The sequence below is a fragment of the Cheilinus undulatus genome, linkage group 20 (genome assembly GCF_018320785.1).
Source record: "Cheilinus undulatus linkage group 20, ASM1832078v1, whole genome shotgun sequence".
In the NCBI taxonomy this organism is placed as follows: domain Eukaryota; kingdom Metazoa; phylum Chordata; class Actinopteri; order Labriformes; family Labridae; genus Cheilinus; species Cheilinus undulatus.
Genome location: NC_054884.1, coordinates 2669295 through 2697285, shown reverse-complemented (window position 1 = coordinate 2697285; position 27991 = coordinate 2669295). Strand labels below are relative to the sequence as shown.

The window sequence follows — 27991 nt, the reverse complement described above, 5'->3', positions numbered from 1 at the left end:
GTTTCTTCTTAAACTGGATCAGTGAATGAGGCCAGTTCTCTTCCTTCTAAGGAGCGTAGCCCCGGTCTCTGATAATTCCCACAGTCCTTGAACGTCTCCTAGTCTGTACGGAGACAGAGCAGCGGAGGCTCCCGGCGGAGCTGCGCTGTAATTGGCCAGAGCTGAGAGGAGAGGGAGGGTTTTTCTCCCCCCTCTCCTCTTCCTTAGCTCACTACTGGTACCCCCCCCCCCCCCCCCTCCTCCCCCCTCCTCTTCCCTCCTCCTCCTCCCCTTCTGGAGGACAGAGCTGCAGAGACAATAGGACGCAGAGAGCCGGAGGAGGCTGCAGGATGCTCGGCTCCACATCCAGCGGAGGCTCTCTGCTCTGTCACAGCCGGCCCCCCTCGCCCCTGTCCAAGCCTTAGTATGCGCTCAGACTCCGCGGTGAGCTTACTGCAGCCCCGGATCCAAGGGCGGACTCCGCGGACCACCCCGTGGCCTCTCAGTGACGGGTGAGTACCGCAAAAGCCCAGGCTGGATCCACGTATCCTCACCTGCACTCTGACTCACCCATTCACACTCACCCATTCACTCCGCGCCACCGTCATCATCACCATCATCACCTTCACCACCACCACCATCATCATCATCATCATCTTCAGCGGCAGCAGCAGCGTTGGGAACAATTACATCATCATTTATGCATCATTCATTCTGGATTCATGTGGTTTTACTGGGCCTGATCTGTTGTGTGTGTGTGTGTGTGTGTGTGAGAGAGAGAGAGAGAGAGAGAGAGAGAGAGCGAGAGAGCTCATTAATCTGCAGCAAACAGCAGCAGCATGCATCCGGTCCTCTTTGAAGATTATTTACCAATTAAAAAGCTTCATCGTAATCCTAATTATAGATGTTATTATAGGAGTGTGTTCTGTTATTGCTTCTACTGCATGCATGTGTGTGTGTGTGTGTGTGTGTGTGTGTGTTGAAGCTGCTCTCTTATGACAAAAACCATAATAAAGATCATTCTGACTCCTATTACATCATCTGCATCCAATGCAATTATCAAACTTAAACAACACTTTTAGATTTAGAACATTAAAAAACATAAATGAATGTAAATATATATAAATATAAATACATGACAGGTGACTAATGTTAAAGCAGTAATCTAATCTGGATCATCCTGTTCTGTAATGACTGTGGGAGGACTAAATCTTCATCTAAACTCAGTGATTGCCGGCACTAGTGTGTGTTTATGTGTGTGTTTATGTGTAGTGTGTGTGTTGTGGGTGCAGTCTGAGCTGGCTCTGCAGGTGGAGCGGTCTAACGTTCCTCCGGATGTCAGAGAGGAGAGAAATGTTTACATCCTCCTGCACATGAGGCGTTCAGAGCTCTCATAATTCTGCTCTCTCTGTCAGAAGATTTACGCACAGGAAGTTTCATCAGTAGGAGGAGGAAGGCAGGCGCCGGGGGCCTCGGGCTCCAAGGGGCCCGGAGACATAGGGGGCATCAGATAGGCTGTGAGGGTTACCTGTAGAGTTATTTTCAGTGATATGAATGTGGTCTTTGTGGAACCAGTGGAACAAAAAGCATCTTTATTATCCTAGAGGTCCCTGTGGAGGACTCCTGGTCCCAAAACCCTCCAGAGAGTCCCAGATGTCTTCATATCAGCCCAGTGATAGTAGGGTACATCCCTAGAGACTGACTGGAACTATGAGCATGTTTGCTGTGCTGGCTGCATTTGTTTTAGTTCATCTAAACTGGGGCTGGCCAATTGATCGCAAATTAGATTAAATGGTAACATGGCCTGCTCTACAAGTATTTCTGTTACCTGAAATTTTAGTCAAAATACCGCTTCAACACTTTTTGCAGCAGAAACGTTGTGCGTTACACATCGTGCAATTATTCTAGTGGCATAGGATTTTTAGAATAGTGCACGAAAAAAGTCCTATTTTCTTCATTTTTTAAAAGTTTTTCTTGTTAAATATGATAATTATATGAGATTATCATTCCCTTTAATTCAACAGTTCATATCCAATTTGCAAAATCATCAAAATTTGATTTTTTTTTTTTTAAATTGTCCAGCCCTAGTTTAAACTGATGTTGTGTTCGCTGTCGTTCAGAATGACTTATTGCTTGTTTTGTTGGAAAATACATGAGATGAGGACCTTAAGAAATAATCACGTATTAAATCGCAATATTGGGTAAAAAAAAAAAGCAATTAGATTTTTTTCCCAAATTGTTCAGCCCTAATCTAAACCACGGGTGTCAAACTCAAGGCTCGGGGGCCAAATCCGGCCTGTGGCACAGTCACACCCGGCCCTCAAGATCATATCCTGTTCTTATTATAACTGGCCCTAAAATATGAGCTCTGCAGATTTACTACAGTATAAAAATGTAAACTTAGCCATGATGATATCAAATATCCTTAAGTCATAAAAATGTAAAAAAAAAATAATAATAATAATAATTAGAAAAAAAAGAAATGTGAGAAAAGAAATGAATTTGTGTTTTCATTTCATATTTTCAATTTAGCATCACACAATTATGACTTCAGTCTATTATTTAGACTTTTATTTCATATTTTAGCCCTTTACATTTATTATTTTCACTTTTTATCTCTTATTTTGACCCTTTAGATTTATTATTTTGACCTTTATCTCAGATTTTAACCTCTTAGGTGCACCATTTTAAATTTGAAGTCATATTTTTGTCTTATAACATGATTGTGACTTTCTTTTTTATATATTTGTCTTTTAAAAGCATTATTTTAACATCTAATTTTGTGTTTTGACCTTTTGAACTAATAAGTTTGACTTTTTATCTCAGATTTTGAGCCTTTTAACTCATCATTTTGACTTTTTAAATCTCCAAATCATTTATCATCAGTGCTAGTTTCTTTCATTTATTACTGGTGAAAATGAGGTTGAGTTTGGTTAAATGTGGACCCTGTTAGGCCCTCTGGTTGGACCTTAATCCAGAATCCAGCCCTTTCTGTGACTGAGTTTGACCCCTGATCTAGACCTCCTATCAGTTCTGCTCATTCATAATGAATGAGCGAGATGATGAGGACTGGTGCATGCTGGTCTGTGGCTTCATCTATGCTGAGATTTTAGTATTTCCTGGACTTCTCCACCAGAGCACAGATGCTTCTAGATGTTTTACTGATTTATTTGAGCTAAACAAAGAAGGGCCTCATGTTGGTCTACACCCTGGTCCTCTAAATCCTGAAACCTGCTGCTGTTTTAGTGCTGAATTCTCAGATCTGATTCATCAGAAGCCATGCTGCAGCGAGGGTCCCTCTTTATTTCAGAGCGATCTTCTCTGCTGTTTAGACTCCTGTAGAGCCTCTGCAGGAGGCTTCTGATCGGACTGCTGCAGCTTCTGGATGGAAAACACACAGAGAAATACCCGCTCCATCATGATGAGTCACTATCTAGGTCACTGAGACGCTCCGGTGAGTCTCTGTGGCAGCGGCGGTAACTTCAGCACGGTTAATCCTCGGCTGGGTGGACATGAAACCACAACTCTAAACCTCAGCGTTTGATAGCACAGAAATAAAAATACAGGATGTCATTATAGGGTGAGATTTACTGTAGGGCTGGGGATCAAGCTTTCATTGATATGATCAGATGTTTGGAAAGACCAAAAGGACAGTCAGGATTTATGAGAGGTGGTCTAATCTGAGCAGAGTTAGTTAGGGGTGTACTGACATCAGCTGATTTTAAAACACCAGCCTCTGTATGTCAGACGCCTTCAGGGTCAAGGAGAGAAAATGTCAGCATGGCAGGAGTTAGAAGACGTGAACGTTTCCAGAATCCACAGCATGATTATGAATGTTCAGCTTTTGTTCGCATCAAAACAAGAACTTTATTTCCCCGAAACAAACGGTCGGATTTTCTGAAGGGAATCACAGACAGATGAGACGGTCTGGTCGAGCTGGTCACCAGCTGGGTTCTAAACCAGTGGCTCTCACCTGGTGGGTCTGGGCCCTTGGCAACTGTTGCTAGGGATTGTTTGTTTATGTCTGCTAGCTTAAAGATGACGTTGCTGACTTTAATTTCTTGGTAATTTTGCAGTTATTTTGTCCAAATGTTGGAAAATCCTTCACAGTTAATTTCTTGTCTTGAAGATGTCACTCACTCGAGTCTTTTCTCTCTTTTCCTTTCTCTGTACTTGTCCTCCTGACGGGGCAGCTCGGCTAGCTGTCCGTTTGGCAGTTTTTCCCAGAGCAGTTTTCAGTGTGTCTGGAAAAATGGTGGTAAAAGTCTATGAAGAACGTGCAACCAAACGTTTATTTTACTCTGTTTATTGTGATAATAGGTGCATTAATTTTTTTCCAATATTTCAACTAGTGTATCCCATTTTCTTGCATTAAAGAGCTGCTTTTACCCTGTTAATTAAGTTATTTCTCAAGATCTCTGGAAATTGTCTCAAATGTAGACATTACTACAGGAAATTCTGCTCCTCCAAGATCTTAGTTGCAACATTTTTTATTTACTAAATGTGCGTTGTTGAACAGTTTTGAAATTTGGGTCTCGATATGTCATCAGGCCTGCACGGTGATGCAGGGGTCAGCGCTGTTGCCTCACAGAAAGAAGGTCTGGGGTTCAGGCAGGCATGTTCTCCCCGTGCATGCGTGGGTTCTCTGCGGGTACTCCTTCTTCCTTCCACCGTCAAAGACATGCTCGTTAGGTTAATTGGTGACTTAATTGGCTGTAGGTGTGAGTGTGAGTGTGAGCGTGCCTGGTTGTCTATCTCTATATGTCAGCCCTGTGATTGACAAGCAACCAGTCCAGGGTGTACCCGCCTCTCGTCCAATGACAGCAGGGATAGGCTCCAACCCCCCATGACCCCCAACAGGATAAGCGATACAGAAAATGGATGGATGGATTTAAAGATATTTAAACATACATTAAAGATACTGACGGGTCCTGAAGCTTGACCAGTGGAGAACCACTGTTCTAAACTTCTGGTCTGCCCCCTGCAGGAACATCACTGATAATGCACCCATGGTTCCCACACCTGGACTCTTCTCTAGGTCTAGGTCTGCTTCAGGAGTTTGGATGCATTGTGTTTATTTACTCATTTTTCAACATTTCAAACTGCATTCATTTTGATTGAATAACTGTGGCTGCTGTTGTGGTTTTATCCTGGACTGGTTTCCACTGTCAGAATCCTGAGAATCAGAGCTTTCTGCTGGTGTTTAACCTGCTATATTAACATTTTTAAATAACTGAATAATTATATGAAAATCTGCAGCCCCCAGTGGGCCAGCATGTCTTTATGGGCATAAACCCAGAACAAGTTTGATTGTCAGGCTCATAAGGACCCATGACCAGCACCATCTCTGACATCTGAGGTTTAAGGGTGCTTTCACATGACGGGCCTAGTTCCAGGTCTGAGAAATGAACCAAAGATCCAGTTCTACCACGCTCAGGTCCTGGCCTGCTCAGAGAGGTGGTCTACAGCTCTCAAGCTGTATCTGGGACGACTTTTATAAAAGTTGCCAACTATAGCGTACTATTCCTTTAAACAAGCTACATTCATACCTCCACCCAGACTCAGTCCTGTTTCCAGCCTTTACCCTGACCCTGTCACTTCCAGTGCCACCTTAAAGAGGTGTAGTGGTGAAATCTGCTCCTATGAAATGTGACGACTCTTCAAGTTCCTGACATCAGCAGTCATCAACAGCCTTTATGGAAACAGACGAGACAAAAATACCAGACGTTTCTACTTTGAGTGTTTTCTATGAAGCGTTAGATTGGAATCAAAAGGACCAAATAGCGTTAAGGCTTTAGAGCCAGGGGCAGGGGTAAAGTTAGAAATGCTGCTGAGCCTCTTTTATGATACTAGATCAATGTCATCAATTTTAAATCTAACGTGCAAAGGAAGTCCAGACGTTTGAACACTTCTTGAGCAGCCATCCTACTGATGAGGCACACGGCTTTATTGGAGATTGACAATCGATAAGGGCAATTCAACGCTGAAACAGAGAATTAAATGCTACTGTGTTTGATTTTGTGGGCTAAATAATTAAAAAGCCATGATTTACAACATGTTTGAGCTCACAATAACTGGGACACCGTACAGTTTTCATAAATAAAGCTTTAAAATCTCAAACTATCCATTTACCTCCTTCACCCTACCCCTTCATTGAACAAGAATCAGGACGTCTCGCCACTAAACAGGAAAGTGAAAACAGGTGTAGATTGTCTGAGTGTTTTTTTTCTTATCAGTACCACTCTGTTTACACTATACCTCTCTAAAATCAGTGTTTGAGGGTCTAGACCATCACTCTATCCATCCATTGAACAAGAATCAGGACATCCCGCCACTAAACAGGAAGGGAAATTACAGGGTTTGGCTAGAGTGTCTGGGTGCGTTGTTCTTATCAGTACCACTCTGTTTACACTATACCTCTGTAAAATCTATGTTCAAAGGTCCATGTAGTCCTAGAACTTCACCCTACCCTACCATTGAACAAATACCACGACATCCCGCCACTAAACAGGAAGGTGAAAACAGGGTTTAGCTAGATTGTCTGGGTGTTTTTTCTTATCAGTACCACTCTGCTTACACCCTACCTCTGTAAAAGCTGTGTTAAAAGGTCTATGTAGGCCTAGAACTTCACCCTACCCTACCATTGAACAAATACCACGACATCCCGCCACTAAACAGGAAGGTGAAAACAGGGTTTAGCTAGATTGTCTGGGTGTTTTTTCTTATCAGTACCACTCTGCTTACACCCTACCTCTGTAAAAGCTGTGTTCAAAGGTCCATGTAGTCCTAGAACTTCACCCTACCCTACCATTGAACAAATACCACGACATCCCGCCACTAAACAGGAAGGTGAAAACAGGGTTTAGCTAGATTGTCTGGGTGTTTTTTCTTATCAGTACCACTCTGCTTACACCCTACCTCTGTAAAAGCTGTGTTAAAAGGTCTATGTAGGCCTAGACCTTCACTCTACCCCTCCACTGAACAAGAACCACGACATCCCGCCACTAAACAGGAAGGTGAAAACATAGTTGTAGAGTGTCTGGGTGGGTTTATCTTATCATTACCACTCTGTTCACACCTTACCTCTCTAAAGTCTGTGTTTGAGGGTCCATGTAGGCCTTAACCTTGACTCTACCCCTCCACTGAACAAGAGTCAGGATGTCACGCCACTAAACAGGAAGGTGAAATTACAGGGTTTGGCTAGAGTGTCTGGGTGTGTTGTTCTTATCAGTACCACTCTGTTTACACTATACCTCTCTAAAATCAGTGTTTGAGGGTCCATGTAGGCCTAGACTATACCCTACCCTTCCATTGAACAAGAATCAGGACATCCTGCCACCAAACAGGAAGGTACATAGGGTTTGGCTAGATGGGCAGAGCCAGGGTTATTGGGATTGAAAGTGTGCTGTAAACGTGTCTGAGCTGTGACACACTGAGAATTTATGTCAGTAGGTGCTGCTTGTGCAGGAAAGAAAAAACGCTCTTTATCTGTCCAAACACGGTGAACACACACGGCGAGCTCCCAGGGTTTCTGGCACTCTTCTTCAGAACAGTGGCTGTCATTGTGCTCCTCTCCCTCTGTTCCCTCTCATTATTTCTCTCTCTGATGATCACACTTTGATCGTGTTTATCCCTCGTGGTTGTGGCGGTGTTGTGTTAGAAAATCAAACGCTGTGTGGGCAAACATTTGAATGTGCAGGAAGCAGGAGAGTGTTTTTGGCTCCTGGATCAGATAAAAACAGCGAGTAGAGGTGGACGGAGGATGAAGACGGCGTGGCTCTGATGGTTGGAGGTCAGTATGGCTGCAGCAGAGGGAGGGCGGGGGGTGTTATGAGGGTAGGGGGGTGGACGTGTCTGTGATCAGCTCCTTGGCTCGATGAAAGCTGCTGGTTGCATAAGCAGTCTGGGATTTATTCGGCTGCAGCCCCCGGTCGTTGCTCTGATTCCACAGAGGGAACGCGCTGGAGGGAGGGAGAGTCAAAGAGGGGGGAGGAGGGGGAGGATTTGTGGTCAAAGGAACATGACGTGTTTGGTGTTTGTTTCCAGGATGCTGCGTTTGAAAGTGTTTGGGGTTTGAGGAGAAGAAGAATGGCATTATCAAATGTTTAATTTAGTGTTACATAAATGTTGATAAAGGTTATCAGAACACATCCTCATTTAACAGTCTGGATCTGTGTTTCTAGGTTTCATGGTGTTCGACCGTCGGAGGCCACACGTGTCTGCGGTTTCATTTATGAAAAACTCCTCATCACCCTCATAAAGCCTGAAAGTATTTTACTAAAGATGAATAACCTGCAAGTGACATGAATCCCCAAGAACAAGAGCTCAGTCACAAGAAGGCATCCATGATGAGAGAGAGCCATTAAAACTAAACTCAAGGAAAAAACAGCACCTTCTTGTGATGCTGCTCCCCCTTATAAAGCCATCCAGTTAGAATGTGTGATCTCTATGACACATTGAGAAGGGGGTGCCACAAAGTTTGGTACAAGGCCCACTGTTATTAACTATCTCTAGTTTCCACTGCCAACAGCTGGTAAAGGTACAAAAATAAAGGATCAGGGTCTCTGACACCTTCTGTTGGGGTACTGAGCCGATCTAGTGGGTAAGATTCCAGCAGACCAGAGCAGTTCAGGAAGATCCAGGTTGATAACGCCTGATCTGGCACAATATGGATGGATGTAGAAGAATGTTTATATATGGCTGTAGAATAATGTTTGTATGCGGCTGTTAAAGAATGTTTGTATGTGGCTGTAGAAGAATGTTTGTATGCGGCTGTAAAAGAATGTTTGTATGTGGCTGTAGAAGAATGTTTGTATGTGGCTGTAGAATAATGTTTGTATGTGGCTGTAGAATAATGTTTGTATGTGGCTGTAGAAGAATGTTTGTATGCGGCTGTAAAAGAATGTTTGTATGTGGCTGTAGAATAATGTTTGTATGTGGCTGTAGAAGAATGCATTTAGCTGTAGAATAATGTTTGTATGTGGCTGTAGAATAATGTTTGTATGTGGCTGTAGAATAATGTTTGTATGTGGCTGTAGAATAATGTTTGTATGTGGCTGTAGAATAATGTTTGTATGTGGCTGTAGAATAATGTTTGTATGTGGCTGTAGAATATTTGTATGTGGCTGTAAAAGAATGCATGTAGCTGTAGAATGATGTTTGTATGTGGCTGTAGAATAATGTTTGTATGTGGCTGTAGAATAATGTTTGTATGTGGCTGTAGAATAATGTTTGTATGTGGCTGTAGAATGATGTTTGTATGTGGCTGTAGAATAATGTTTGTATGTGGCTGTAGAATAATGTTTGTATGTGGCTGTAGAATAATGTTTGTATGTGGCTGTAGAATAATGTTTGTATGTGGCTGTAGAATAATGTTTGTATGTGGCTGTAGAATAATGTTTGTATGTGGCTGTAGAATAATGTTTGTATGTGGCTGTAGAATGTTTGTATGTGGCTGTAGAATGTTTGTATGTGGCTGTAGAATGTTTGTATGTGGCTGTAGAATGTTTGTATGTGGCTGTAGAATGATGTTTTTATGTGGCTGTAGAATGTTTGTATGTGGCTGTAGAATGTTTGTATGTGGCTGTAGAATAATGTTTGTATGTGGCTGTAGAATGTTTGTATGTGGCTGTAGAATGATGTTTGTATGTGGCTGTAGAATGTTTGTATGTGGTTGTAGAATGTTTGTATGTGGCTGTAGAATAATGTTTGTATGTGGCTGTAGAATGTTTGTATGTGGCTGTAGAATGATGTTTTTATGTGGCTGTAGAATGTTTGTATGTGGCTGTAGAATGTTTGTATGTGGCTGTAGAATAATGTTTGTATGTGGCTGTAGAATGTTTGTATGTGGCTGTAAAAGAATGCATGTAGCTGTAGAATGATGTTTGTATGTGGCTGTAGAATAATGTTTGTATGTGGCTGTAGAATAATGTTTGTATGTGGCTGTAGAATAATGTTTGTATGTGGCTGTAGAATAATGTTTGTATGTGGCTGTAGAATAATGTTTGTATGTGGCTGTAGAATATTTGTATGTGGCTGTAAAAGAATGCATGTAGCTGTAGAATGATGTTTGTATGTGGCTGTAGAATAATGTTTGTATGTGGCTGTAGAATAATGTTTGTATGTGGCTGTAGAATAATGTTTGTATGTGGCTGTAGAATGATGTTTGTATGTGGCTGTAGAATGTTGTATGTGGCTGTAGAATAATGTTTGTATGTGGCTGTAGAATGATGTTTGTATGTGGCTGTAGAATGTTGTATGTGGCTGTAGAATAATGTTTGTATGTGGCTGTAGAATGTTTGTATGTGGCTGTAGAATGTTTGTATGTGGCTGTAGAATGTTTGTATGTGGCTGTAGAATGTTTGTATGTGGCTGTAGAATGTTTGTATGTGGCTGTAGAATGATGTTTTTATGTGGCTGTAGAATGTTTGTATGTGGCTGTAGAATGTTTGTATGTGGCTGTAGAATAATGTTTGTATGTGGCTGTAGAATGTTTGTATGTGGCTGTAGAATGATGTTTGTATGTGGCTGTAGAATGTTTGTATGTGGTTGTAGAATGTTTGTATGTGGCTGTAGAATAATGTTTGTATGTGGCTGTAGAATGTTTGTATGTGGCTGTAGAATGATGTTTTTATGTGGCTGTAGAATGTTTGTATGTGGCTGTAGAATGTTTGTATGTGGCTGTAGAATAATGTTTGTATGTGGCTGTAGAATGTTTGTATGTGGCTGTAGAATGATGTTTGTATGTGGCTGTAGAATGTTTGTATGTGGCTGTAGAATAATGTTTGTATGTGGCTGTAGAATGTTTGTATGTGGCTGTAGAATAATGTTTGTATGTGGCTGTAGAATGTTTGTATGTGGCTGTAGAATGATGTTTGTATGTGGCTGTAGAATGTTTGTATGTGGCTGTAGAATAATGTTTGTATGTGGCTGTAGGAGTGATGTGTATGTGGCTGTAGAAGAATGTTGTGTTTGTGGCTGTAGAAAAATGGTGTGTTTGTGGCTGTAGAAAAATGTTGTGTTTGTGGCCATAGAAGAATGTTTTGTCTCTGGCTGTAGAAGAATATTGTGTTTTTGGCCATAGAAGAATGTTGTGTTGTGGCTGTAGAAGAATTTTGTGTTTCTGGCTATAGAAGAATGTTGTGTATGTTGCTGTAGAAGAATGTTGTGTATGTTGCTGTAGAAGAATGTTGTGTTTTTGGCCATAGAAGAATGTTGTGTATGTTGCTGTAGAAGAATGTTGTGGTTTTGGCCATAGAAGAATGTTGTGTATGTTGCTGTAGAAGAATGTTGTGTATGTTGCTGTAGAACAATGTTGTGTTTTGGCCATAGAAGAATGTTGTGTATGTTGCTGTAGAAGAATGTTGTGTTTTTGGCCATAGAAGAATGTTGTGTATATTGCTGTAGAAAAATGTTGTGTTTTTGGCCATACAAGAATGTTGTGTGTGTTGCTGTAGAAGAATGCTGTGTATGTTGCTGTAGAAGAATGTTATGTTTCTGGCTGTAGAAGAATGTTGTGTATGTTGCTTTAGAAAATTGATGTGTTTTTGGCCATAGAAGAATGTTGTGTATGTTGCTGTAGAACAATGTTGTGTTTTTGGCCATATAAGAATGTTGTGTATGTTGCTGTAGAAGAATGTTGTGTATGTTGCTGTAGAAGAATGCTGTGTAAGTTGCTGTAGAAGAATGTTTTGCATGTTGCTGTAGAAGAATGTTGTGTATGTTGCTTTAGAAAATTGATGTGTTTTTGGCCATAGAAGAATGTTGTGTATGTTGCTGTAGAAGAATGTTGTGTTTTTGGCCATAGAAGAATGTTGTGTATGTTGCTGTAGAAGAATGTTGTATGTTTTTGGCCATAGAAGAATGTTGTGTATGTTGCTGTAGAAGAATGTTGTGTTTTTGGCCATAGAAGAATGTTGTGTATGTGGCTGTAGAAGAATGTTGTGTTTTTGGCCATATAAGAATGTTGTGTATGTTGCTGTAGAAGAATGTTGTGTTTTTGGCCATAGAAGAATGTTGTGTGTGTTGCTGTAGAAGAATGTTGTGTATGTTGCTGTAGAAGAATGCTGTGTAAGTTGCTGTAGAAGAATGTTGTGCATGTTGCTGTAGAAGAATGTTGTGTATGTTGCTTTAGAAAATTGATGTGTTTTTGGCCATAGAAGAATGTTGTGTATGTTGCTGTAGAAGAATGTTGTGGTTTTGGCCATAGAAGAATGTTGTGTATTTTGCTGTAGAAGAATGTTGATTTTGGCCATAGAAGAATGTTGTGTATGTTGCTGTAGAAGAATGTTGTGTATGTTGCTGTAGAAGAATGTTGTGTTTTTGGTCATAGAAGAATGTTGTGTATGTTGCTGTAGAAGAATGTTGTGTATGTTGCTGTAGAAGAATGTTGTGTATGTTGCTGTAGAAGAATGTTGTGTATGTTGCTGTAGAAGAATGTTGTGTATGTTGCTGTAGAAGAATGATGTGCTTTTGGCCATAGAAGAATGTTGTGTATGTTGCTGTAAAAGAATGTTGTTTTTGGCCATAGAAGAATGTTGTGTATGTTGCTGTAGAAGAATTTTGTGTTTTTGGCCATAGAAGAATGTTGTGTATGTTGCTGTAGAAGAATGTTGTGGTTTTGGCCATAGAAGAATGTTGTGTATTTTGCTGTAGAAGAATGTTGATTTTGGCCATAGAAGAATGTTGTGTATGTTGCTGTAGAAGAATGTTGTGTATGTTGCTGTAGAAGAATGTTGTGTTTTTGGTCATATAAGAATGTTGTGTATGTTGCTGTAGAAGAATGTTGTGTATGTTGCTGTAGAAGAATGTTGTGTATGTTGCTGTAGAAGAATGATGTGCTTTTGGCCATAGAAGAATTTTGTGTATGTTGCTGTAAAAGAATGTTGTTTTTGGCCATAGAAGAATGTTGTGTATGTTGCTGTAGAAGAATTTTGTGTTTTTGGCCATAGAAGAATGTTGTGTATGTTGCTGTAGAAGAATGTTGTGGTTTTGGCCATAGAAGAATGTTGTGTATTTTGCTGTAGAAGAATTTTGTGTTTTTGGCCATAGAAGAATGTTGTGTATGTTGCTGTAGAAGAATGTTGTGGTTTTGGCCATAGAAGAATGTTGTGTATTTTGCTGTAGAAGAATGTTGATTTTGGCCATAGAAGAATGTTGTGTATGTTGCTGTAGAAGAATGTTGTGTATGTTGCTGTAGAAGAATGTTGTGTTTTTGGTCATAGAAGAATGTTGTGTATGTTGCTGTAGAAGAATGTTGTGTATGTTGCTGTAGAAGAATGTTGTGTATGTTGCTGTAGAAGAATGTTGTGTATGTTGCTGTAGAAGAATGATGTGCTTTTGGCCATAGAAGAATGTTGTGTATGTTGCTGTAAAAGAATGTTGTTTTTGGCCATAGAAGAATGTTGTGTATGTTGCTGTAGAAGAATGTTGTGTATGTTGCTGTAGAAGAATGTTGTGTATGTTGCTGTAGAAGAATGATGTGCTTTTGGCCATAGAAGAATGTTGTGTATGTTGCTGTAAAAGAATGTTGTTTTTGGCCATAGAAGAATGTTGTGTATGTTGCTGTAGAAGAATGTTGATTTTGGCCATAGAAGAATGTTTTATTTCTGGCCGTAGAAGAATGTTGCGTTTGTGCAGATGACGCAGCAGCCTCAGACAGAGCCGTGGTCTCTCCTGTGACTCATCCTGAGTCTAAATCTAAACTCTGATGGAGCCGTGTGCAGACTTTATCTTCACACATGAACATCCAGAGCAGAAACAATCAGGGATTGTGACGTCTGTTCTCAGAGTTCAGCTCCACTGTTTGTTTCTCCTCTTCTAATGATGTTTATTTTAGTTTTAATATCAGCTGGTTTATTTCTTATTGTCTGAGTTTGTAACATTTTGATGTTTTGCCCAGAGAATAAACACAAGAGATGAGTCTGAGCCTATTTGACCCTCAAAGTCTGGTTTGTTTGACTCAGTCAGTGCTCTGTTCACTTATCAGATGTTCATGCATGAGTATTCAGTATGGATGTAACATAAATCTATGTGAATGGATGGAGGTCTTATGTAGTCCAGGATTCCAGGAGTGTTGGAGCACCAGATCTGACCAAAACAACCCAGATGTTCCTGTTTTATTATCACTTCATCTCCTCCCTCTGAGTAGTGTTATCAGTAAATACAAGCAGTGTAGTAGCACATTTATGCAGATGACATCCATCTTTAGGTGTTATTGAATCCAGTGGCACTGATTTCCTCACTACGCTACAGTAAGGATGCACTGATGCATCAGTTTCTCATCAGTATGGGCTGATATCGGCTCTTTCCTCAGACATCAGCAGATACTGTGGGCCTGACCTAAAATCAGACGAGAGCAAATCTAAAAAGCCTCAGAGATCATTTTTGATCAGCGTGTTCTGACCTGTTCATGTTTCTTTAATCTCAGGAGCATCACCAGACTGACATCTGTTGTTCGTGCAAATGATGGAGACGCTGCTGCAGGACTGAGGAGAAAAACATGTTACAGTCTGACACTGGCTTTGAATCCACTTCTAAATTCACTTAAAGGTCCTTGTTTTTGCACGGACCAGCCCCTGACTGTATCTCTGTCGACTCTCAGGTCTGCTGATTCTCCTCGTTGGCCTTGTTGGGTTCATTTACAAACCAAACATGATTTTTCTTTAAGTTTGTGGTGCCCACTCTTTGCAACTCTTGACTTCATTTTCACACTGCTGATGCTTTACAAAGACACTTTTAAACATCTTAAACACCGATTTGGACCTTTGCAGTTCTTCTGAGGTTCATTTTGTCTCGTTTTCTTTGGAGTTGATTTTTTTATTGAAATTATTTTGAAGAATTTTGTGACTTTGACCTGTAAAATGTGCTGTTTAGAAAAAATGTATCTCCTTATTCCTGAAAATAAAGAGACTTTCAGGTAGTCTGCCTCTGCAGCCCAAATCACACAGGTGCTGTTTGACATGGTTCCCAACATGGGGTCTGGGTACCCCTAGGGGGTCATCAAAGATTTCAGGGCTGGGACCAACGTTGTCAAAATCCGATGCACTTACATCTTTTTAAAATCAGGATGAAAAACATGAGGTATGACGGTGTATCAGTGCCACCCTTAGAGGAAAATATTACAGATCTAATATTTTGACTCTAAAATCTCAACAATTTCAAGTTTTTAAACATAAAAAAAACATACAAGAAACCACAAGAATTTGAGTTTTAAAGCTTAAAATTTCTAGGTTTTCCCCTCTAAGTTAAGGTCTTTTAAACTTGATAATTTAGAGCTTTTTCTTGAAAATTAACGGATCCTCTTTTTTATATAGTGGCTCTAATACACCGTCATAATAATGGAGAGTTTAGACACAGATCTGATCTGATCTGGTGGCTGTTAGGTTTGGATTTTGCCAATTAATTTCCATTTGATGAGTACATTTTCTAAGTGAGTCCTGGGGGGCTCAGCATTTATTAGATGGGATGGGGTGGTGGTGGGGGCACTGGGCCAAACAATCGCGTGAGTTATTGATCATGAACAAACCTGTGGGGCGGCCAGGTGCCCATGGACTTTACACCAACAGTTTTGTCTGGCCATGCCTGGCCGAGTGTTTTCCTGAGAACAGCTGTTTTGTCCATCTCAGCTGCTGTAGTAGCAGCTCTGAGCATCAAAGAAGTACCTCTGCTCTTATCAGGTTTTTCTCTTCCTGCTGATCCCTGAGCAGGGTTTTGGCTCTGGTGCCAAGTCCCTGTTCCAGCAGTGGCTGGTTTGTGCTAGGGAGGCGTGTCATATGATGTAATGGTCCGGTGCTGGCGTGTTTCTGACTTAAATCCTCTGAAGTTTGTTAAGCGTAAAGAAAGACACAGAAGATGGAAGAAACACCTGACTCTGACACGTCGTGAGAATATCTGTTTTGATTTCATCCAGGGCCGAACAAATATCTACCTGTGAGAAAATATGAATGGTTGTATTGAAGTGAATGATTATCTTTCTACCATTCTCACTTTTAATAATTAAAAAAAAAAAAAAACTGGCAAAAATAAGGAAATTCAGGAGTTTTATTAAGGCAAACTATTTAAAAAAAGACACCTGAATGATAAGAAGAGTTTAAGATCTGTGCTACTAGAATACTACATTAATTAAACTAGAGCTATGACACAGTCCGGTTAGATAAATAAAGCATCGTCTGTAGTTTAATCTACATTCATTTGTTAAATGCTGTCACCTCTCCCTACCCACTAGACCAGACTCTTCTACAATATTTCCTGCTGATTTTACACATTTACAGGTTCTAGAGGAAAAATCTGCAGAGAAAATTTCGGAAAGAACTTTGCATTCAGTAAACAGACTGTTAAGGTCAGATCAGATCCTAACCCTGGCTTTCGCTTTCCCCATCACCACCATCACCACCATCACCACCATCGCCACCATCGCCATCATCGCCATCATCGCCATTGCCAACAGTCAGGATCAAATATGAACACCAGGAAGACAGACACACTCCTAGTTTGGCGTAATAAACAATCACCCGTGAGTGTGTTGCCTTTAGAGGGACAAGATTTGTGCATATTTTCAGCGTATTTTCATCTTCAGGTTTTAAACTGGAGCTGAAGCGTCCTCAAAGGTCTCCATCTTTAATTTAACCCATTTTAAAATCCATCTCTGACACTTCTTAAGGATGAACACGAGAGGAGAAATTCTAGGCCAACCTTCCTCGTCCTCATCCTCTTCTCAGGAGGAAAACCACTTTAACTTTGGACAGCGTCTGCAGCTCCCACAATGCTTTGCAGAGGAAGGTGGGCGTGTCCTTCATGTGTAAATAAACCCTGGTGTGACTTTTTTAAAGCTGCTAGATGAGATTTCTGTTGGAGTCATGTCTGATCAGACGTATGAAGCTGGTCATTGATCACATGACTCATAAATGTAGAAATCTTCTCTATCCTGGAGTCGTTCTGATTTCCTGACATGATCAGCTAAAGCTGAAACTATCAGGACCTCCTGCTCGGACCAAACCTCCACCATCAGACGTCGTAGATGTTTTCTCCTGCTGGTTTCTGCTAAAACCCTTTAGCACGTGAGGAGCCTTCAGAAAGCAGCGTGTTTCTGCTGCTGACTCAGCGCTTCCTCTCACATGTTCACCGGGTGCAATCAGCCGCTGTTTTAGCGCCTTTAAATGTGGGGTAGTGTGTAGGTGTAGATTCTAGAGATCACCGAGTCTGGAAATAACTTTAAAACATTTAGAGAAAGACAAAAAAACTCTCCACTGTTTATCTGAGCTGATCAAAATGTGATTAATAATAATGAATAATATAATATCAGCTAAATCTGTCAGACTTAAATCGGGAATAAAAAGATGTTTTCAGTGAAAAGCTTTAAAGTGAAAAGCCCAGATTTTCAACGTGAATATCCCTGAAGAACATGAGAGCAGCGCTCCAGGATTTGAGTGTTTTTTAAAATTTGTGCTCTGCAGAGTTTACTGGGTTAAACTGGGCAGAGAAATTAATGTGACACTAAAACGCTGCAGGGACAAAAAGGACTCATTATATAAGCCTAAAAGCATGATGAAATAAATAAATAAATGTGCTGAAAGCATAAAGGAGGACCAGATATAAAAGCAGGGACATGCAAACATCAGGATTTAAGCAAATGATGCAAAAAGGAGAAAATATGGGTGGTTCATTTTTATTTATGTGAATATCAAACGCAGAGAAAATGAAATGGATTTACAGAACACAACAAAGTGCAGAAATACATAAAAACACAAAACAAACAAACCAACAGAAACATGTGAACAGCCTTTTCTAGCGCAGAACTTCTCTGAACGAATCATGGGAGTGGCTCTCCTCGCCAGTCAATCACATACAGACAGAGACAGACCACTGGACAGGCTCACACTCACACCTATGGGCAATTTAGAGTGATAAATCAACCTAACGAGCATGTTGTTGGTGGTGGGAGGAAGCCGGAGTACCCGGAAAGAACCCACGCATGCACAGGGAGAACATGCAAACTCCTCACAGAAAGGAGAACCAGGAACTTTCCTGCTGTGAGGAAACAGCGCTAACCCTGCCCCACTGTGCAGCCCCAGATTTAATCCCATTTTACCACAACGTAATCTCACCTAGGGCGCCAAAATAGCCAGAGTCATCCCTGAAAACACAACGACTCATTTAATCCCCTGAATCAGAGGTAAAGGAGCGATCAGTGTTACAGCAGCCGCAGTTGTTTCACAGAGAAAGTTCTACGTATTGTTCCTTTAAACTGATTTTGATATTTCTGCTGGTTTATTGATCAGTTCTGCTCGCATATCTGTGAAATCTCTGCGCTCAGCTCTGTCTGTGTCACATGTTCTGGAGAGATTTTATTTAAAGCAGAGAGCCACAGCTCATCCCATCCACGCTGCCGTTTGTCACCTCAGCTGACTCACCGCTCCTCACCTGCCGGTGTCCAATTCCTGTCTGCTTCACACACACACACACACACACACACACACTCATAGATAACACACACACACACACCTATATACCCTCTACAGTGAGCTGGCTAAAAGCACTCAGGGTTTTTTCTTACATATTTGCTGGTTTTACTTTATTCTGCTGGGGATTACCTCATGTTTGTGAGATTTACTGATGGATTTTCAAATGAGATTATAAGAGATACCAAACTGAGTCCAGGATACCAAACCAAGTCTGGAGGTATAATCATCCATGTTTCCTTAGAACCATTATTTTTTTACTAATAATAACAAAGAAAAGTAGATTAGTCTAAAATCCTTTATCAAGGCCACATCAGGAAGATGCATTATTCAGGAGATAAGTTATCTACAGGTTAACTAAAAGACTGTCACCTCTGTAGACCCAGACTGTCTCCTCTGTAGACCCAGACTGTCTCCTCTGTAGACCCAGACTGTCTCCTCTGTAGACCCAGACTGTCTCCTCTGTAGACTGACACTGTCTCCTCTGCAGACCCAGACTGTCACCTCTGTAGACCCAGACTGTCTCCTCTGTAGACTGACTCTGTCTCCTCTGTAGACCCGAACTGTCTCCTCTGTAGACTGACACTGTCTCCTCTGTAGACCCAGACTGTCTCCTCTGTAGACCCAGACTGTCTCCTCTGTAGACTGACACTGTCTCCTCTGTAGACCCAGACTGTCTCCTCTGTAGACCCAGTGTCTCCTCTGTAGACTGACTCTGTCTCCTCAGTAGAACCAGACTGTCTCCTCTGTAGACTGACTCTGTCTCCTCAGTAGACCCAGACTGTCTCCTCTGTAGACCCAGACTGTCTCCTCTGTAGACTGACTCTGTCTCCTCAGTAGACCCAGACTGTCTCCTCTGTAGACTGACTCTGTCTCCTCAGTAGACCCAGACTGTCTCCTCTGTAGACCCAGACTGTCTCCTCTGTAGACCCAGACTGTCTCCTCTGTAGACTGACACTGTCTCCTCAGTAGATCCAGACTGTCTTCTCTGTAGACTGACTCTGTCTCCTCTGTAGACCCGGACTGTCTCCTCTGTAGACTGACACTGTCTCCTCTGTAGACCCAGACTGTCTCCTCTGTAGACCCAGTCTCTCCTCTGTAGACCCAGACTGTCTCCTCTTTAGACCCAGACTGTCTCCTCTGTAGATCCAGACGACGGTTCCATCCATTTTTCCAGATGTTTTTGCTCTCGCTGTTTTGCCAAAAATTGCCTGAACATCAGGAGGTTTCTGCACATTTTATCCCACAGGTTTATTTCAATAATGAAGATTTGACCATTTTGAAACACATGGTGTTAAATAGGACAGAAGATTTTTATAATCTCATTTTGCAGAAATGTTGACAATGATTTTGTTCAGTTTAGACAGCCTGTAGGAGTCTTCCTCCAGGGTTGAAACATTTTGTTTTCTGGTTGTCTTCTCTCCATCTGTGAAGGTCAGAGCTGACAAATGTTTAGAGGGATCACAGGATTCTTCAGATAGCTCGCTCACAAGTTTGGCCATGACGGATGGATGGACCATCCAAAACCAGAAAAGCCTCAGCGGTGGAATAAAAATGAGAAAGTGCTCGATATTAGGAGTCTAGGACTTTAGTTTTTGTAGCTGTGGTATTAAAGTTCGTTGTTTTGGTGTTGTGACCACCATCTTCACAGATATTTATCATTTTCATTGATATGAGATCCATATTTCCCTATTCTACAGCTTATATCAGCAGTATGTTATAATCACCTGAGTCTGTAGGAAGAGCCTGACGTCTTTGGAGGATTCAGAGAAAATCGGAGATTTATGTAAGATGTGTTTATTTATGTTGATGATGAAGAAGATGCTGTCAATATGGCCGCCGTCCAAGCCTTGCTGTGTTTCCTGTGAGCAGAGATTCTGTTTAGGGCTGGAGAGGCTGTTACATAACCACTGCGAGCATGTGTGAGTTTTTAGTGCCTATATCTGATCCACGTGTTCGTGGATCTATAGCACGGGTCAGGACTTGGCAGGTCTCTGCTCAGGAAGAAAAATCACTAAGAATAATCACACTGCAGCAGGAGAACGATCTGCTCCGAACGCCTTTTACCGTCTCTCTCTCTCTGTGACTCAGCTCTCAGCCCTCCCTGGCGTCCCCCTTGGCGAGTAGCATTTAGAATTACTTTCGCCTTCACTGCAGATAATTAGCATTTCCAGAGACGATCACGCTGCAGATCAGAGCGACTGAGCTGCAACATGGAAGAGAAGACCACACAGACAACTACTCAGACACGTGTCAGATCATAACGTTTAATATAATTCAGTCAGGTGTGCGGCACCTGCACTGGTAGTAGTAGGAATATGAATGCAGTCATGTAAATGCTCAGTTTTTCATAGACACTAATGGGAACGTGTTTGCAGAGTCACAAAAAAGAACCATGAATTATTTTGTCATAACCAGGCATCTGCAGAGTCACCTATGTAGACTCCTCAGCCCTGCATTCACATGTGGTCGACCATAAACATTCATCAACTTCTTTTTCATGCAGACTTCAGACCATGGGCCCTCAAAGCATTCCTAAGAAAGCGTATTCACAATAAAAGGATGTGCATGAGCCCCATAACCATGATCTTTGACCTCCAGCATCTAAACCGTGCCTTCTCTGTCTCTCCAGGTCTTAGCTGCCGCTGCTGCTCCTCTCGCCTATCTGCGCCCACTTTCTTCCCCCAGTCCATCCCCTGAAACTGTCTCCACAATGAGTTCCTCTCCGCTGGTGTCTCGAGCCAACATGGACATCCTGGACGAGCTGCAGCTGATCGCAGCCCAGAACCTGGAGAGACTGGAGGTCAACAAGTACTACGAGGTGATCCGAGAGCTGGGCAAGGGCACGTACGGCAAGGTGGACCTGGTCATCCACAAGATCCGAGGTAAAGTAGACCGACGTACGCAGAGATACGCTGGTAATTCATTCATCTCCTCAGACCCTGCATGTATCTGAGAGGAAATCACATTTCTGCTTTCCTACAACACAACGGTGATTTCTGCTGTTAGAATGTTCAGGAAAATTGTTCGTAATGTCCACTGAAGTTCAACTAGTTTGCTTGAAATGTTGAGCCCTTGATATGAAATGTCCAGGAATTTTTGGGAATATATTCCACTTTCCACTTTCGTTGGAAGTTTTTGGTGCATTTTTATGAGAATTTGTTAAAACTGTTTGGATGTTTAATTGTTAAAGTATAATACCCCCTCTTTGATTTTTAATGAAAGTTTGCATTCAGTTTCCCCAAAACAGAAATATAAAGTCACAATGTTGGGTGTCCATAAAGGGACACTAAAGGGATACTTATTCGCCCATTGCCATAATTCCTATAGTCTTAGTAATAGGTTCTTTACCTTTAGTTTTCAGTGCAAGCTATTTTTAGATCCCCGCTGCTGAGTTCAGACCTGCTGTGCCAACTCAGCAAGTGCCATGTCTGGAGTGTAGTTCTGGCTTTGCATTTAGCTTTAAAACATCTCCATCTCATAATGTTCCATGATTATTTCATAGCATGGTGAATGTGCAGGTCACAACTTGTCCACGAGAGCGTTTTGGAGTTGTTGGATTGTATATTTGATGAGTTTGATGAGGGAAAGCTGGAATACCGTCTGCTTACACTGAGTTGGCACAGCAGGTCCAAACTCGGCAGCGCCAATCTAAAAATAGCTTGCACTGTCAACTGAAGGTAAAAAACCTATTACTAAGACTATAGGAATTATGGCAAAGGGTGAATTTGCCAAAATGTTGAAGTATCCCTTTAAAGAGACAGCAGTGAAAACGAAGCGTTTCAGATGGAGGTTAAAATAAGGGTTTTTCAGGACGCCAGTGTGAGAAACATGAGGAGTTTTTCTGAGCTGTAAACCATGTGAAGCTTCTACATGGGTATCAGAGAGATGGTGTAAGCCTTGAAAAAAGGCATAATACCCCCACTTATACAAAAATTGGCGTGCAGATGGCCTAGCTGTCTAAGGCGTGACCCATGTACGCGGGCGCCCCGGGTTTGAATCCAGCCCATGGCCCTTTTGGCCGCATGACTCTCGCCCCATATCTGACTCTATCCACTGTTGAATAAAGGCACTAAAAAGCCCAAAAATAAATCCTTGAAAAATTAAGGAAATATTTGTGTAAATATTTGTGTAAATTTTGAGAAGTTGGACTATTTGGGCGGGAATATGCTTTAAATTGTCAGGTATTGTCATGGAAATATTGTTAAATTTTTCAAGTGTGATTGGAAATATTATGAAGGGGGTGATGGAAGTTTGGGGGAATTTGTTGAATGTTTTGGGGAATTTTCCAAAATTTATGTGGATTTAAGTGGAACAAATTTTTTATTCTTTAGGAAATTTGATAAAAATTTTATGGGGAATTTGTTGGACTTTTTTTTTATTTTAGGGAATTTTGTGATTGGAGTGTTTTCAGTTATTTGTTCGATAATTTAGAGAATGTTTGTGAATTTTGGAGAGGAAACATTTTCGAGTTATTCAGAATTTTTTAGAGTAAATTTAATTGATGCTTGACCTTATGAAATCTTTGTGGTCCGTCATTTAAATGTGTCCCCCTCCCTCTCTGATCGACCTCTATTATTACTCCTAATTTTGTTCCCAAAGGTACAAAAATGGCGCTGAAGTTCCTGAAGAAGAAGACGACCAAGCTGAAGTCGTTCCTGCGGGAGTACAGCATCTCGCTCTACCTGTCGCCCTGCCCGTTCATCATCAACATGTTCGGCATCGCCTTCGAGACCGACGAGTACTACGTGTTCGCACAGGAGTACGCTCTGGCAGGAGACCTCTTCGACATCATTCCTCCACAGGTGACCCGTCTTATTCTGCTCAGATCTTCTCTGGATCTCTACTTCGAGGTCGAGAACTCGACTCAAATCTCTCATTATTCTTAGAAATGAAAATTACTGATGATTGGATGAAAAAGGAAGGTTGTTTTCAGTCTCTCTTTTCAAATTTGTGGCTTAAAGATATGTCATTAAAAAGAAAAATGCAACAAATATTTAAACTTATTGACAGAAGGCATTCGTCCTAGTGATATGGTCCTATAAAGATCTTTAACCCTGGATAACCAGTCTTAGAACCTGTAGGTTTAAATCGCCTGTTCCTTCCTTCAGGTGGGTCTTCCTGAGGCGGTGGCGAAGCGCTGTGTTCACCAGGTCGCCATCGCTCTGGATTACCTTCACTGTAAGAAGCTCGTCCACAGAGACATCAAGCCTGAAAACATCCTCATCTTCGACCGCGAGTGTCGCAAGGTCAAACTGTCGGACTTTGGCATGACCCGGCGAGCCGGATCGCCTGTCAAGAGAGTGAGTCCCCTTTGTCCGGTTCTTCTGATTTTTTCCTGTTTCCACCGAAGCACTGATGGTCAAACATTAACGAGACTGAGATTTACATCGATTTAACAACAGGATTACATTTTCAGCTAAAAGCTTTGTGAATGATTTTGTCTCAGGGTTATTTGAGACCATCAGTGACCTTTCTGAAGGGGTTAGAGCCCCAAGGGAGACGGTCGGGTTCATCGTCATCTTTCAGAGAGCATTTGTAGTCAAGTATTTCTCTGGTATATTTAAGATGACAGTGAGACCGACTCAACAGTTGCATCCAGTTTTCCAGAAGGCCTAAAATTTGGCAACAAAGGAGGGGAAAAGCCAACATTTGAAAGCTTGTAAAAATTCCACCCTTCCACACAGGCTAGTCCAGGACCCAGGTGACCTACCCTGCAGGATTTTTATCTAAATAGTACAAAAGCATGTCCTTTAAAAGCAGGTTTATGACAACATGAGGGAGAAAAGCTGTTAAAGAGGTACCGTTAGCCTCTTAGCTGGTGGTACGAGAGCCCCAGAGATGATGTTGGGCTGATGTTGGCGTCAGAAGAGGGCAGAGAGTTCTGGTATCAGGTCACCACTAAAGACAGATCATTAATGCAGACTGTGGACACATGGACTAAAGCAGCGGTCCTCAGCTGGTGGGCTGGGACCCAAAAGTGGGTTGCGGAGCAGTTTTCAGGTTTTTGAAAGAAAACAAAATGGTGGCTAAAGTCCTGAGGTCCTTATTGGGCATGCATTGATAGCTTCTATTTTACCCTGTTGCACCGTGAAACTGGGCTAATTTAAATGTTTGATCAATATTTACTTTTCCCATGATAATGAAGTAATTTCAGTTAGTTCTCTGGAAAATCAGCAAAAATTGACAGATACTGATGGGAAAGAGGGTATAAAATTAGTCACTTTTGTCCCTTTTGTTTTTATATCGGGTGTTTTGGTCCAGTTGTTCTCCAGACTGAAACGTATTCAATTAGCTAGACGTGCCTTACTGAAATGTTTCTGGAAACTTGGTGGTCTGGTGGGTCTTGAGACCGGACCAGTTGAGAACCACTGGACTAAAGGGGCGTCAGTTTGGTATCTGAGGGACCAAAGTGGATTATTTATTCCAGGTTTGGTAGTGAGCGATGGACGAAGCTAATCAAAGTAGCAGACCCTGTAAAACTGGCGATGTGTGAGTGGAAAGATTGTGTTCTATCAGGACGACAGCCAGACTCTGGACCTGAGGGGAGGGAGAAACGGAGGATTGATCCATTTTAAGGAAAAAACTGAGAGGTTTGCAAAGGTTGATTGATTATTGATCAAACTATCAGCACTTATTGCTGTCATTTATGTTTGTCGGTGTGTCTGTACTAAGATCCTCTGTCCTTTCACCTGTGGAAAGCGTTAGGCAGGAACAGCACATTCCTGCTCTGTAAGGAAATCCTGAGGTAGGGAGAGAAGCAGCAAAAACCCAGAGCAGAGCAGGCATCCATGACAACAGAAGGACACTGATTAAGTTAGAAGGAGTATAAAGGAGGAGCTGGGGTGGAGGAGGGTTGCAAGAGCAGCTTGCAGAGAAAGTGGCAGAGCGTAGCCGAGCTACATCGGTTTAACCCTTTACCTACTGACCCAGCACCGGCGCTGTGTTTTATATGTCCGGAGTATTATTACCGTAACTCTGTCAAAGTTTGTCAGATCAGAAAAAATCCAGCAGTGTTGGAAAGCTGAGAATTGTGGGCATGCTCACATATATGGTTCATTACGGTACTCGCAACCACATGACGTGGGCATTCATAGCAAAACACCAGAAGTATCGCAAGACTGCTACACGGATTCTCAACACTGTAACTCCTCGAAAGTGTGCTCAATCTAAAAAATTCCAACGCTGACGGAGAGCTGAGAATCATTAGCCAGATGTTGAAAAGTCAAGTTCAAGTACTCCTGGGAAATGGCACCAAAGCTCTCAGACTTAGGGCATTTCCTGACTATTTCACAGCCATAATAACAAAATATGTCCAAAGCACCATTTTTAGACTCAGTAGGTAAAGGGTTAAATAAGGCACCATGAGAGCAATTCACCAATAACGAGCTTAGAGCAATCAGCTTGCCGTCAGCTGATGAGGGCTTGTGCGAGATCAGCTGATCTTTATTATGGCAGCTCTTGACTCTGTTGTCTACCTGAACTAATTTAGTTAGAGTGAAACCAGGATTTGAGTTGTGGGAATTCGTGGGCTGTAATCCTGTCAGATTACTGTGCTGTGATGTTTACCTGTTGGGTTCTCTCTCCAGGTGAGCGGCACCATCCCCTACACGGCCCCGGAGCTCTGTGACGTTTCTCGCCACGAAGGATTCTGCGTGGACTACAGCACGGATGTCTGGGCCTTTGGCGTGCTGCTCTTCTGCATGCTGACCGGAAACTTCCCCTGGGAAAAGGCTCTGCCGTCTGACTCGTTCTACCAGGAGTTCATCCGCTGGCAGAGGAGGCGGACCAACACGGTGCCGTCACAGTGGAGGCGCTTCACCGAGCAGGCGCTACGCATGTTCCGTCGGCTGCTGTCGGTGGAGCAGGACCGCCGCTGCTCCGTCAAAGAGGTGTTCGGATACTTCAGCCACTCCTGGATGCTGGATGCCGAGAACAACAACAACCACGGCAACAGCAACAACCACGGCAACAGCAACACCAACACTAACAGCAACAGCGGCGGCGTAGGGGAAAGGGTCGGCGGGGGAGGCGGCGGAGGACGGGGGGAGGTGAATGGTACTATCTCATCGTCGTCGTCTGGTGAGGAGGACGAGGAGCTCCTGGTGGAGAGGATGAAGCAGCAGACTTTATCTCCTCTCTCGCCACTCTCGCCGCTCTCCCCCATGTCTCCGGTGGGGGTGGAGCGTGGTAGCGGAGGTGGGGCTAAAGGCGGGATGATGGAGCCCAGCAACGGGCACCATTTTGTGTCCGTTTCCACCAACAGCTCCGTATCGTCCACCAACAGCTACGACCGAATGCCGAGAGAGAACGGTTCGCCGGGCGGCCGCATGCTGGTGGCCACACCCATCGAAATCTGCGTGTGAACATTCAGTCGCCACAAACTCACCTGTACACACTTTTATACCTCTAAAACCACAGAGATGTGCATGCACGAGCAGAAGGAGAAGACTGGACAGGAAGAGCACACGTAGGACCAGAAGAGACGCCCCCATTAGAGATCCTCTCGCACCCTGAAGGAGACCAAAACCTTTTTCTTAAAGCAATACTTCAGCAAAAAAGAAACGGACGTCAGCGACGTTAGCATGTTAGCGGTGTGGTCTCTTTAGGATAGCGCTCTGACAGAGGGACGATGAAGAAGATTTGTATTTTTGCCTAAAAGACTAAAAACCAGTGAGAGGAAGGACACTGTAAGATAAAGACGTACGAGCGGTGGTTTTCAATGTTCCATGTGTAACTCAAGTGTGAGCGTGTTTGTATGAATCCACCAGAAGAGGCGTGGATTCATTTGATTTTGAATTTTCTTATTTATTTAAATCTAAAAAGACTCCACTCTATTTTTTCTATTGTTTTTTTGTAAAGCGGTTTTCTTTGTTTTCGGTTCCACTTCTCATCGTCTTCGGTCAGACGTTCGGTCGGCTTCTCTGCGTGTTAATGAGGATCATGAAGGAAGATTCAGGCTGAATATACGATGTTGAAAAAGTCAGCATGGACTGAGAGAAAGCTCGCCATGGCTGTGTCTGAAACCACAAACTTACACCCTAAACGTGGAGCGAACCAGTCGTATGTCACATGGTTCTCCAGTAAGGGCTGGAATGGGTCAAGAATATCCATTTAGGGGCCAACACATGCATGAAATCCTGCACAAAATAAGTTAATGTATTTGGTTCAATTACCTTTATTTACTATTTTAATGAGTCATAGTAATTAAAAGCTGAAATTATAAATATTTTAAGAACTGCATGTGCATATGGTGGTCAAAATAGTATAAATAAAGTTAACTTAAGCATTGTCACATTATTTTACTCTTATATCCTGACAAATTCAGTTTTTTTCTTATTATAACAGGGGTCTATACCAGGGCTATTCAATTACAAATTCAAACTCTAAATTTTAACTCCTTAAAGCCTGTTTTATCATATTTGATATGTACTTTTATGATACCTCTATCTAATCAATTTGATCAGTAAACTACTATAAAGAAATTCTGAATACAAACTGATAAATGATAAAAATGCCCTCAAGTGGATTATCAGTTATCAAAAACACCTAAT

The 27991-nt window shown here is 42.1% G+C and overlaps 1 protein-coding gene across 1 annotated transcript; it reads left to right on the top strand.

Annotated features, from left to right (window-relative positions):
• Positions 1-324: 324 nt before the first annotated feature.
• bsk146 (brain specific kinase 146) lies at positions 325-27991 on the top strand. Its single transcript, XM_041815973.1, has 5 exons — positions 325-491; positions 21070-21322; positions 23040-23242; positions 23549-23740; positions 26027-27991. The coding sequence occupies exons 2-5, from the start codon at positions 21151-21153 to the stop codon at positions 26801-26803; spliced, it is 1344 nt and encodes a 447-aa protein (XP_041671907.1). The 5' UTR covers positions 325-491; positions 21070-21150; the 3' UTR covers positions 26804-27991.

Excerpts from the sequence above, each read along its gene's own strand:
- bsk146 (XM_041815973.1), top strand. The coding sequence starts at position 21,151 with ATGAGTTCCTCTCCGCTGGTGTCTCGAGCCAACATGGACATCCTGGAC. Across the intron at positions 21,323-23,039 it reads GGTCATCCACAAGATCCGAG|GTACAAAAATGGCGCTGAAG; the intron begins GTAAAGTAGACC and ends TTGTTCCCAAAG. Across the intron at positions 23,243-23,548 it reads TCGACATCATTCCTCCACAG|GTGGGTCTTCCTGAGGCGGT; the intron begins GTGACCCGTCTT and ends TCCTTCCTTCAG.